Below are 13,229 nucleotides of genomic sequence, written 5' to 3' on the forward strand. Positions count from 1 at the left end.
AATCACTGTATTCTTACGAGCAAGATTCCTGCATATCAGCCATTCGTACAGTCATGGACACTGCTAGGTTGTAACGATGCAATTGAATTGACTTTCAATAGAATCGTTACAACCTTGAAGTTTTCGTGACTACAACCAATAGGACTTCTTGTAAGCCACGTTTATTTGTTCACACTGAATTTGTTCTTAACCATGTTGTTAAAGGATAAATACACCCAGGGGTGCTCATCCCCCCAAGGCCCATGACGCACTCCCCCCAAAAGGTAGAACATCTCAACCCGCTGTTTATGCCGAATTAATTACTCAAATTATTTTTGTCACAAAATTTGCGGAAAAATATAATACCAGAGGTGCAACCAAATTTTTTAGTCGTGGGGGGGCAAGTACCAGGATAAACGTACCAATAATAATAATAATATTATTACTACTACCAGTTATCCTCGTAAATTACGCAAAAAGAGGGTATAGTGGAACCACAAGCAAAACAACCTGCGCAGACCCGCGACTCCTGTGCACCATACTCCCGCGAGGAGGGGGTGGGGGGAGAGTGGACCATGCTTCCTTATGGCCCGAGCTGAAGGGAAGAAGGGAAAGCTGCGCGGGGATTTTACGGCCAAGGTTTTTTTCCTTGTGATCGATCTATAGAAGTCTATGCTAAAGCATTTGTTTGGAACAAACTATTTGAAATATTTTTTAAACACCGTCAATTTCACATTTGCTAATAATAGAAATCAAGCACACCCAAACTGTATTTTTGAGTGACAGAAAATGAATGATAAATGCATTCCGAAAATACATGGCTAACTTTCATGTACAACATATGTTATGCAACATGGAGCGACATAAAATAGAAAATACATATGCAACAAGCTAACACTAAATTGCGTACATATTCAAAGCTTATTCAATACAAATATAGAACACATATTATTTAAATACATTACATCACAGAAAAGAAGTAAAATGCGAGCGAAGCGAGCAAGATAATTTTTAGATCCAATTTTTGCAATTGAAAACAATATTGATTTAATACGGCGCAAAACATTTTACTGGACGCAATGGCATTCTCTCTTTTACAACTTCTTTTTAGATCATTCGGCGCCCATGGCCGACTCCCGCCGCCCCTAGCTACAGCTCTGAACTTGACGAAAACGAGAAAATCAGATAATGCGAGCGAAGAAAGCAAGAAAATTTTACAAAATGAATTTATATTGGTATAAAATTTTAAATCGAAGGAGTAATTGCTCCTCTGTGCACCCCCCTGCAGGTGCCCTAGGCCGGCATTGTTTATCCCCCCCCTTGCTACCCTAGAATTGACTTCCGCCGAAGGTTGGGGTGGGGGGCAATGACCCCCTGCTTCCCTGTGGTTGCGTCACTATAATGCAGACATATTTAAGCAATATAAGTTTACTTTAGATACTTTAGGCTCACTGCCATTCTTAGTCAACCTTATTCTGCACAGTTTGTCTGCTCGAATAACCTTGTATTAATGTGAATACCACGCCCCCCCTGCATCCAAACCGATTCTAAAGACATTAGAGGTGGTGTTTCATTTCAACCCTATCGCCGCGATCACCCACAGGTAGGTAGAAAAACTGTACATAAAACTAAAAATCAATAACAAGTCAATCAAACGATACGATCCCCCCATTTTTGTGTGAAGATGTATAGAATTGGTATAAAATTTTGTCCCCCCCCCCTCCCCTGTGGGCACCCCTGAATACACCATGTAGACCGCTTATGGAAATGGTTTCAGCTCCTATTTCCTATTAGCACACGTAAAGAAAATGGAATGGCTACGAAGCCAAGGTCCCGGGTTCGAACCCAGACGACTTGATCATCGGGTGTTCTTCATGAGTGTCCATTTTCATCATACCCATCCTCATCGTCGCAATTAGCCAGAAGTGGCAGAACAAGCGACGCTAAGTAACCAAAAAAGTGGAATTGTTCAACCCTGGATTTTGACCAGCAACCAGTCATGAATTAAACTCCCCTCCCCCAATTTCATTGTTGGCAGCAGTAATGGCCAAACATTATGCGTTTACCTGCCTCAGAAAAGGAACGACCTTCGCAAAAATGGAAAGTGACGTTCACACACAGTTTAATTTGACGAAGTGGTGTGCATGCAACTTCTTTCTTCGCCGCCGCGAAGAGCGCTAAACTGACGGTGTCATGTAAATAACACACAGCTTTCTATCCAGCACTGTTTACGTTCAGAAGATATAACCAGTTATCTCCTGCTCACAGCAACTCTGTAATTTCACTTTCAGCGTGTTGCCAGTGTGACGAAACCGTTACTCGAAAGTTATAGGCCGCCTCGGCATTTAAATGATTTGGGCGTGTGCTATTTTTAATACTTTTTTTTTTACGTCAATAAGATTAATTCTGAGTCTTGTGTTTTGTCTTTCAGTGGCTTCACCACTTGGTACGTGAAGTAAAATTTGACCATTGTGCTGATCTGTACTTGTGATGTTTTAGAAACACGGCTAAATGTTGTTTCTATTTTAACACTTATGGCTGATCGCGACGTTGAAGATGATATTGATGAAGGGGGACTCTCGCAAATAGCACCCCATTCCCAGGCTGGGGTAATAGTCAATGTTGATGTACAATCCAGTTCTCTGGATCTGAAGAATTTCTTTTTTGCTTGTGATGGGGATCTACGACACATATCGAGTCTCGCAGATGGCGCAGAGTGGTAGCGTCGCCGCCTTATAATCAAGGGGTCCCGGATTCAATACCCGGTGTGTACTTTAAACTGTAGGTCCAGTCCCGATTAGCCTTACTGTGCATAAAGTGGACTTAAAACACCAACTCAATCAATCAATCAAACTACGACACATGTTTTACTACCAATCCGGCGCGCCAACCAAAAACTTCGCGACGCTCCCAAAACTTTTGTAGTAGTAATTTTATGTTTGATTATATCTGGAAGCACTTTATTCCGTGAGGATTCGACAGTATGAATTTGTGACAAATAACCTGAACTGTCTTTTAGCAGCCTACAGAAACGTACACAGACACATATTTTATAAATTGTGATGTCACGGACATGTTGAAAGCAGCATTACGATATCCCAATATCCTTTTTAAAAAGACAAATCAAGTGTTGAAAATTCATAAAATTTTGAAGTTATCCTGCTTTTTTTATTTCATTTTTTTCTTTAAACAATTCGACCGAGATGCCCGTACAGTGAAGGCGTGAGAGAGAGGAGGGTGGGGGAAGCAACTACCCAATCAACCAGTTCACCGCCCCCTTAAGCAATGAAAATAGATACGTTAGCCCAAATAGGTATTTTATATCGTGCCTATAAGACTGTTCGGCGAAAGAACAAGCTTCAAAATTCTACTTGTCTTTTCCGTCGGAAGTCAGGCAGGCACACGACCGCTGAACCAGTCGGTTTTGTCCAGTTGCTGTGGGGAGGGGAAATTCTCGTGGTATTCTGCGGTGCCAGATTTTTCGTTTCGAGTCGTTTTTGAAACAGGTGGCACCTTCAAGAAGGTCAAGCACGGCAAAGCCTAATGGTTGCCGCTAGGGGTTTGCGGGATCCCGAAAAGTCGGAACCGGGATCGGGACAAAATATTCCCGAATTTGTCGGGCTCGTCCGACCCAATAAATTCTGTCTCGCGTAGCAAGCGAAGGGTGCATGTTGACAGCAAAAGGTCTCCTGTAGGACTGGACAAATATCAGGCGTGTAGCAACACCGCTCCCCCCCCGGCTTGAAATTCCCACAACTGGAGGCGAAAAGTCGGTTTCCTGAAGTTTATCCCTTGGGCGACCGAGCTTTCATTATTCATAAAATGCGCCAGCCTAAGTCTTCCCATTAATTCTCTGTAGACCTCAGTGTGTGTCTGTAATACTGTTTTGAGACGCATCGCATGTTGAATACAGCACACATTCATGATTGTCCTTGACCTGTTCTAGGCGTGTGAGTAGTACCGGTTAGTGGTCATTGTCAACAGCTGATAACATATAGAGAGTAGATCTGATTAAGTCGAAGCGAAATATTGATAAGCGAGGTTCACAAACTTGATATTTGCCTTGTGTGTTTTCTTCGGAAGAAAACACAGTTGCGCGCGTGTAGAATATATTGATTCATTAGGTTTCAGTTAATATCACATATAGATAATTGTGCCATCAATAATATTTTTTCCGTGTTACCCGTGCGGCTGGTAAGTGACTTGCTAGAAGTGAGGGTGTCGTCTTGATCGCGTTGTAGTTTTATGTAACGCCTGGAAACATGTAAATCAAGGGGATTCGACAATTGATTGAAGAAATGATTTTGAAGCTGGCTTGAAAATCGTTTCTGTTATTTTATTATTATTTCAATATTTCTACCATTTTGCTGTTGCTATCAGTGGTTCAAGAATCAGACACGGTAATTTTGATGGATAACATTGTAATAACATGAACAGTATGAGGTGGTGCGTAAGTGATAGCTTTGTTGCCGTGTAATTAAGGCGTCCTGAGTTTGAAACCCGGTGGGGGCACATAATGGTTCGGATCCCACTTTAAACTGTAGGTTCAGTCCCGATTTGGTCTTTTTGTGCATAAACTGGCCTTAAAGCAAGAAACTCAAACTACAAAGGCATATTTATATTTTTTTCAGCATGTATGATGTAATTTGGAGAAATTTGATTTCTTATTTACAGAGGCAAGAGTAGTTTTTCATACACAAATGACCCGTTACACAGACGTTTACAATATTTTAATTTTTTATTTTATTCTTGGGTCAAATTAACCCCTCACGTAAATATTTAACTGTTAGAGTGATGTAAATACATATTTTCTTTTCGGAAATCAAACAATTTTGGTTCTGAATTATCACTTGCTTAAATTACAATATGTTTTGTACAAATGGACGTTCGGAAAAGGGGGGGGGAAGGGGTCACGCCTTCTACTCAGAAAAAATGAATGTCAACTTAAAATTATACATTTCATGCATATAGTTTTATTTTAGTCACTCTAAATTATGTCAATTGTTTTTAAAAGGTGTTGCAAAAACATGATAAGTTTAAATGAGTTTTTTGTGGCTACACTATTATGGGGGATATGCCTAGTCCCCTCCCCTGGAAAAATCCTGCAGAGGTCCATGTTTGTACATTATTTATTTATTTATCTATTCATACCTTTGGGAGGGTAGTTGTCCCCTTGCCTCTAAAAGTCCTGCCTTTATCCATGTGGAACACAGGTTATAAAGTTCCTGCGAGATCTCCCTCCTCGTATTTCAAGTCAACTGTTTTAGGGAAATTACCGATAATGTAACCTAACTTTGCTTATAAAAACCTTAATTCATGTGACCAATATCTAAAAGTATAACCTTGGCTCAAAGCATCGACAGTTTTGAAATGTGTTGGAAGTTTCATGGAACATACACCTATCAGGGTGACTACTCACTGCGTTAATTTTCCCCTGTAGATGTGAAAAATTGCAACTTTTATTAATCCAAATCCCATATAAATGCCCCAAGGCAAGTTTATCACAGTTTAGATTTTATTTTTATTGAGGAAGGAAAAGATAGCTGCGTGGAAAATAAAACAGAATTCTCTCAATCTGTTTACGTTTGTTAGTGTCCTTTGCAGAACAATCTATCTGACAGACGGAAGATTGTTGCAATAAGATATCTTGAAGTTGATTAGGTAAATTTCACTTTGAAATTCTTAGGCAGTTAACAATTTTTTGTAGATTAGTATAACCATAACTACAGGCACATATTTTTGGTAAATAAAAAAGCAAAATTTCGGTACAAAAACAGAGTCAATTTCGGGTTCAAAAGTGGTAAATAAAATGAAATATCGGTGTCATAGCGGTGATCAATTCAAAAGTGTTATATAAAATGACATTTTGGTTTTAAAATTGTGAATATAATCCTAAATTTGATTTATAAACTGCACTTATTACTAAAAATAAACTTCTCCCTTCTAATATCACATTTATGTAGTTACCAGAGTATTAAGTTTATTCCTGTGTAAAGAGATCCATTTTTGCTTCTCAAATATTTACAGCAGAATTAATCAATTTTCCGTGAATTGCATAACTCACAGGATACTTCAGACTTCAGAAAGTGTCGTGTCGGTATATAAACAGTAAATTTTGTGTTCAAGAGTATATTTCGCATTTTACAGTTCATTTCGTGACAATAGAGGGTAGGAAAATGCACCTCACACCTTTCAGAAACATGAAAAATGAACATTACAGCATGTTATTTCATATTTCGTGTTTTCATCAAAAATGAAATTTGCATGCTTCTACCCATAACATTTGTGATTTGTGTTTGTAGATTTATTTAGAGTCTGCGTATGTGAAATGGCAACTGTAAACTCTGCACCTTAAATTAAATATATGTATACATATGTAACTTTAGTTGAATTGAATTAGAAATTTTGGATATATTGAAATCGCCCATACCCTTTATATTGTTAATATGTTTGTGTGTGGGTGGGGAGAGGCGGTAATACATCAGGTTTAAATAGAGAGAATATCTACTTGTACCCGTGAATGTTTTGAATGTTCGGTTTGAAAACTGGGAATTATACTTGAATTTTATCATGGTCCTAGAGTGGCCACCTTGCCTGTATATCAATGCTGCAAAGTTGTTTCAGGTTTATAGAAGGAGTAAGCATATCAGAATGTTATATGATAGATGAACAAGTAAATTCGATTTTATGTTTATGGACAGGATGTGTGTGTGTGTACACTTCCTCCCTCAGTGGCCAGGCACATTGAGTAATTAAGCCATGTTCTCTCTTCTGAAAGTCCTGGCTTGGGAGTGGGTGTTTCTTTGCGAATAATGTGCCTTTACCTATGTCATTCTATCATCACCACGATTAGATGAAACAAGAATTCTCCTTCTCTCTTTTCAGTGTTTTAATCTTCCCGCCAGTGAGCAACTTCAGACGTTTCCTCATCCACAAAGTTGTAGAGGATGCTTTTTCAGAGCTCAGCACATTCTCCATTGGCCAAGCAAATGATCGAAGAACAGTAGTGTGCTTTAAGGATCAGCTTGCGAGGTAAGATGTGTACAGGAGTGTACTAATTAAGTTATTGTTCTTAGATATTTATGAGTGAAAGAGTCAGTATTAGGGATGGGGAAATACAGTTCGGCCAGTGAAGAAGAAAGTCTCTGGAAAGGAGGATTCCAAATGCAAGAGGGGAATCAGGTAAAAGCACTCACCAAACTACGCTGTGGTATGCTTCTTTTGTTTATTATCGTTCACTGTGTTGTGTTTGGTCCACAATGCGTACAATACCGTTTCGAAGTGGAACAAAGAAAACATGATGTTTTGGTTCCTGTTACACATTCTCCAAAACACCCTCGTCGTAATGGGTGATTCCACAAACCATTCAGTTACTACGTTTTCTAAATTCATTATATTTAATAATACTTTGATATTATTAGTGAATACTATACTTGTTAATATTGTGTAAATTTGTGGTCATTATAATACAGAAGGTTGTTTCACATTGATGGTAACGATTTCGATCATCAAGGAGCAGCACGTAGGCATAGCACAGAGCAGAAAGAGCCAGTAGGACTTAAGTACTGTGTGTTGACTTGCAAAGACGATGGTTGGTGTGTGAGTGAGTGTTTATATGGCACCAAAAATTCCAGTCTTTTGGGAGGGGTACATCTGTGCCCTTTCCGACGTTGGTTATAGTTATAGCCAGACAATTAAACAGTGCCAAATGAAAGCATTCCATGTGTCAAAGAAGGGCATCAATGCAGTGTTGAATCATCGTAAAGCTTGCACTGTACCTGTTGCTGGAACCAGTCAAAGTGGGCCTCGGACATACCGGAAACCCAAGCGTTCCTCCGATGTTGTGCAGAAAGTGAGATCCTTGGTGCGATGTGAAAACCCTGAAACGCAAAGAGTGATTGCACAGGCAGTGCAATGTTTCCCTGCAACTGTAAATCGCATCATAGCTCAAGATTTACAACTTGTGCAGAAGAACAAGGCTCAAGTTCATAAGTTGCGTGCCTCACATGTCCAGGAGAGGAAGACCAACAGTCGGAAGCTCTGCGAACGCCATCTGGCAGGGGACCGCTGGAAGTATGTGGTGTCCCTGGATGAAGCATGGGTGTATCTGTCGGGATGTGGTAAAAAAAAGAGCCATCTACTATCGTCCACGTGATGCAAGAGGTCGATCTGAGTGGGTACGTGAATGTGCTGAAAGTTTTCCACGCAGGTTCATGGTTGTTGGTGGTTACTGCCATAACGGCAAACTTCCACTGCGCAGAGTGGAAAAAAAGTCTGAAATAAATGCAGCCTATTACCAGACGAATATTTTGGAGCCACTTTACAGACATGATATTCCTTCTCTCTATGGCAGCGACACATCTCGTGTTGTCATCCACCAGGACAAGGCTTCCAGTCATACGGCAAAGTCCACGCAGGCATACATGGATCGGATGGCACGTGAAACGGGCATTCATGCAATCCCCTTTACAGACATCCCTGTGAAATCCCCTGATGCCTCTTCCATGGATTTTTGTGGGTTTCCGTTGTTGAAACGAGCCTTGGGAAGCAGACGGCCCCGCACAATTGAGGGTCTTTGGAAAGCTTGTCAAGAGGAATATGATCATTTGGACCAATGTGTTCTTCAAGGCAGTCTCCTCCAATGGAAACTCCGCTGCAGGGCCATTGCTTCAAGACAGGATTATCACGTGGAGCACCACCGCTCGTGGCGTCACGGTTTTTCTTAAGGTGAGGTGGATTCTAACTTTGTTACATGGACGTGAAATGACCTTCTGTATTTGCCAAGAAGATAAATGTAACTGAATAATCTAAAATAAAGTTTCTGGATTACAAACAAGTTAATCTACATACTAATGCGATGTGGTGGACAGATATGTTCCGTTTGCTGATATAGTATATGGATGGCTCTTATTTCATTCTGAATCCTTCCGTAATCCGTAAACACTGCTGTGTGTATTATGTCGGCAATGTTATTACATTTGAAACTTCATTGTTGTTTCCACAGCAGATGATTTTCATGGAGCTAGCTTTCTGCCCAAAATGCACTTACTGCCGTCATCCCTATTTTGCCACTGAACACGTCCAGTAGGCGCATGCACACTTCCACCCTGCCAAGGCAGTGGACAGTATCTGTTTTTCTACATTCAGTTCAAGAGCTTATTTCATTTCCAATAAAAAAATATTCTACATAATGTTTTACTGGAGCAACAAATATTAATTTGGCAAAACTCATTGCATTGCAAGTAATGTCATTTTGAAGGTGAATTTTTATAAGTTTTAATGTGTTGTTTCTGTTAGTTCATGTCTGTTGCCAGCTTTTGTGACTGGAAGTGATCAGCGTAAAGTGCTATAAAGCCAGAGGTCCCAGGTTCCAGCCTCAGATAGTTATGGCATGGATGTATCATTGTGTTTGTCCCATCATCCATTTTATCAGTTCATTATTCATCCTCGTAGTTTACAATTAACCCAGGAGATAAAAAAATGCTGCATAAAATCATTGAGATATAAAGAAAGAAATCATATCTGTTCCAGCTATGTGTAGGTCAAATTATATTTTTACATGACTGAATGTCTGTAGATACTGTCTTATTGCACATAAGTCAATACAGTGGAACCTCGATTTTACGTTCCTTGATTTTACATTTTCCTGTATTATACAGGGTGTTCATAAAGTCCTGATACCATTACAAAAACATAGCTCGGAAACTACATGCAGTAGAACAATGCTGTTGATTGCAAAATGTCTATTATAACACTGATAATGACACTTTGTTTGTTTACTTTTGTTGCAGGTTATAATACAAATTTTACAATCAACGGCATTGTTCTATTGTATGTAGTTTCCAAGCTATGTTTTTGTAATGGTACCAGAACTTTATGAATACCCTCTACATTCAACATTCATGGCCCCAATAGAGCAAAATGTTATAAAATTTTCACCGATTTTACATTTTAAGTCTTTTCAGCTTGGGCCCCTGAAAAACATAAAATCGAAATTCCACTGCACTTTTTGACTCTCTTTGTATTCCCATGTCTAGTTCGTTACAAGGTGCACACTAAGTTGCCTATTTGCTGTTTTGATGTTGCATAATGTATTTCATCTTTGCATTGTTTGCACTATATTCTGGAGTGATGTTAGTGTTTATTGTATGATCATGTGGTACGTGCTAACCAATCAATGAATGTAGAATGGAGCAGGCAGGCGTTGGCTGAATTTTCCGACCTTGAAAACTGCTGTTCTTGCATGTAACATCTACTTGTTTGGTGACAATTTTCTTGCACCTGGCATGACACTGGGATGCACCTGCACTACACCCAGTGTAAAAAAGTTTACCGAACTAGACAAGACTTAAGATTACACATCATAAACATAGCTTTTAAATTTTGAACACCTGTACAACACTGTTTGTTAACACCAGTTTTTGCATGTCATTGCAGGCAGAAGCAAATGAGTGAGTCTCACGGAGCTGTAACATGCCTTTCAATTTCATCAGCAAATCCCATGAGGGTGGACCATCATCTTTCTGCAGGTGTCGGAAGTTCTTCAACCTGTAGAGATGTTGCGGCAGCATCTTCATCAAGCTCTATATCCAGGAGAGGTCAGTTACTATAGCAGCATGTCGATTCATTATTTTAAAGTATATTTACTTAGCATAGAAGAAAAGTGTTAAATACATCTGTCTTTGTTACCACATAGTCATTTTAGATGCAGTTTAATTTATTTGAAACATTAAAGCAATCAAAGAGAAGGAAAGTTAGTTGTTAATTGACTGTTCACAAAATAAGAAAATGTTTTGTAGACATCTTCATGTCTTGGTGATGTGCATGAAGTAGCAGTTAAAAATGCCACGTGCATTCGGTATGCGCCACGTTAGGAGCATCACTTAACCTTTTGCCGCCCAAGGCCTTTTTCACAAGTAAGCCTCTATTGCCCAAGCCGATTTTGAGTAAAATGCAGAGTTTCAATTAAATGAGTGTAGATCGGAGGCTAATTGCCCTAGAGAGATGAGTTTTATACCGTTGTACGCGGAATGAACCAGAGATTCAGACTATATGAAATTTTTGAAAATTCGGAGTATATGTGGCGGGGGGGATGGGGCTAACTCTCAAAATTCCAAAATTTCGGGAAAAAAAAAATTGGTTCCCCCACCCTCCCCCAAGAAAAAAGTACATGACAGTGTCGACATGCACATGGAAATGATCGCTGACATGTAAGGAACACAAAAATATTTGCATTATTAGATTGCAAGAGATTGTAAAAGATACCAGATAGATTACATACTGGTACAAGAAAGATTTCGAAATTGTTTGAAAAATGCGAAGACATTGCCAGGAGCTGACATTAATTCAGACCACATCTTGCTAATAGGAGAAATCAATCTTACATTGAAGAAGATAACCCGAAACCAGGTGAGCAAGAAACCCCACTTAGAGAAGCTAAGGGAAGAAGACGAAAGACAAAAATTTGCAGAACATTTCCAAGGAAACTATAATAAGTTTAAAGCTAGTTGTAACAATAAGGATGAGATGTGGGATGGAATAAAAAGCTGCTTACAGAAGGCAGTGGATGAAACAATAGGCTACAGGAAAAGGAAAAGTGCAAAGAAACCATGGATTACTGAAAGTATGCTGGAAAAAATGGAGGAACGGAGAAAATGGAAGAATGTAAATACAGAAGAGGGAAGACATAATTACAAGATACTGAATAACCAGCTAAGAAGAGAAACTGACAGGGCAAAAGAACAATGGATGAAACAAAAATGTGAAGAAATTGAAGAACTGGAAAAAAGAGGAAGGTATGACTTGATGTATCGTGAAGTAAACTGCTTGGGCTTCCAAAAGAAGAAATGGAAAACAATGTGGATGATAGAAGACGAGGAAGGATGTGAAATCACAGACAAAAAAGGAATATCGAATGTGTGGGGAAAGTACGTTGAAGAGCTCTACCAGAAAGAGAATCGCCCAGACAGTCTGAATGTAGAAAATGAAGACGACGTGCCTGACGATGAGAAAGGATACTATATCCTGAATGAAGAATTTGAGCAAGCACTCAAAGAAATGAGGAATGGGAAAGCAACGGGCACTGATGAAATTCCTGTTGAACTTATCAAATGCCTGGGAGATGGAAAAAGAGAAATACTGCACTTATGCAATGAAATCTATGAAAAAGGGGATTGGCCACAAGATTTCACGGAGACTGTTTTGGTACCTCTGCAGAAGAAAAGCAATGCCAGAAAATGTTCTGAGTACAGGACAATCAGTTTGATATCTCACTCGGCAAAAATTATTCTAAGAATTCTGAACAGACGCCTATACTCGAAGGTCAGTGGCGAGTTAGAGGGAGAACAGTTTGGTTTCAGGAAAGGAAGAGGTACAAGGGATGCAATTGGTTTACTGAGGACCATTGGGGAAAGATATTTAGAGAAAGGAAAGGAGGTGTTTGTAGTATTTGTAGACCTGGAGAAAGCCTTTGATAGAGTGAATTGGGTTAAACTTTTAGAAATTCTGAAGAAAATTGGTGTAGATTGGAAAGAGAGAAGACTTCTAAGCAACTTATACATGAATCAACGAGTTAAAGTGAGAACAGGAGACGAAATGACAGAAGGCTGTGAAATTGGAAGAGGAGTACGACAAGGATGCTGCCTATCGCCTACTTTGTTTAATATTTATTTAGAAGATATAGTGAAAACTTGTTTCCAGGTCACAGGAGGTGTCAAATTAGGAGGAAGAAGAATAAACTGCATAAGATTTGCTGATGACATGGCATTATTCGCTGAGGATGAAATAACCATAAATAGTATGTTAGAAGAGTTAAACAGCAGCTGTGAGCAGTATGGGATGAAGATTAATGTAAAGAAGACAAAGGCAATGGTTATAGGACGGAAACCAAGGAATATTAATGTGAGGGCAAACAGTGAAAGAATCCAGCAAGTGGATAGCTTCAAGTACCTCGGATGCACTATAAGCAGTGACATGAGCTGCAACCAAGAAGTGAAAATGAGAATCGCAATAGCAAAAGAAGCTTTCAATAGAAGAAAAAATGTTTTTTGTGGACCCATGGACATAGGTCTAAGGAAGAGATTAGTGAAATGTTTTGTGTGGAGTGTAGCACTATATGGTGCAGAAACCTGGACGTTGAGAAGAAATGAAGAGAAACGACTCGAAGCTTTTGAAATGTGGACATGGCGAAAAATGGAGCGTGTAAAATGGACGGACAAGGTAAGAAACGAAGCCGTACTGAAAAGAGTTGG

General features: G+C 39.4%; 1 protein-coding gene across 2 annotated transcripts in view; it reads left to right on the top strand.

Moving 5' to 3' along the window:
* LOC146004510 (uncharacterized) overlaps window positions 1-13,229 on the top strand; it is a 109,685-nt gene that overhangs the window by 67,647 nt on the left and 28,809 nt on the right. For both annotated transcript variants that reach the window (XM_083143382.1, XM_083143381.1), the window contains exons 2-3: window positions 6,865-7,011; window positions 10,417-10,577. In XM_083143382.1, coding sequence (XP_082999508.1) covers window positions 10,427-10,577 — 151 coding nt within the window. In that variant the 5' untranslated portion in view covers window positions 6,865-7,011; window positions 10,417-10,426. The remainder of the gene's footprint in view (window positions 1-6,864; window positions 7,012-10,416; window positions 10,578-13,229) is intronic.

The sequence above is a fragment of the Lepisma saccharinum genome, chromosome 21, assembly GCF_977018435.1.
Source record: "Lepisma saccharinum chromosome 21, izLepSacc3.1, whole genome shotgun sequence".
Lineage (NCBI taxonomy): Eukaryota > Metazoa > Arthropoda > Insecta > Zygentoma > Lepismatidae > Lepisma > Lepisma saccharinum.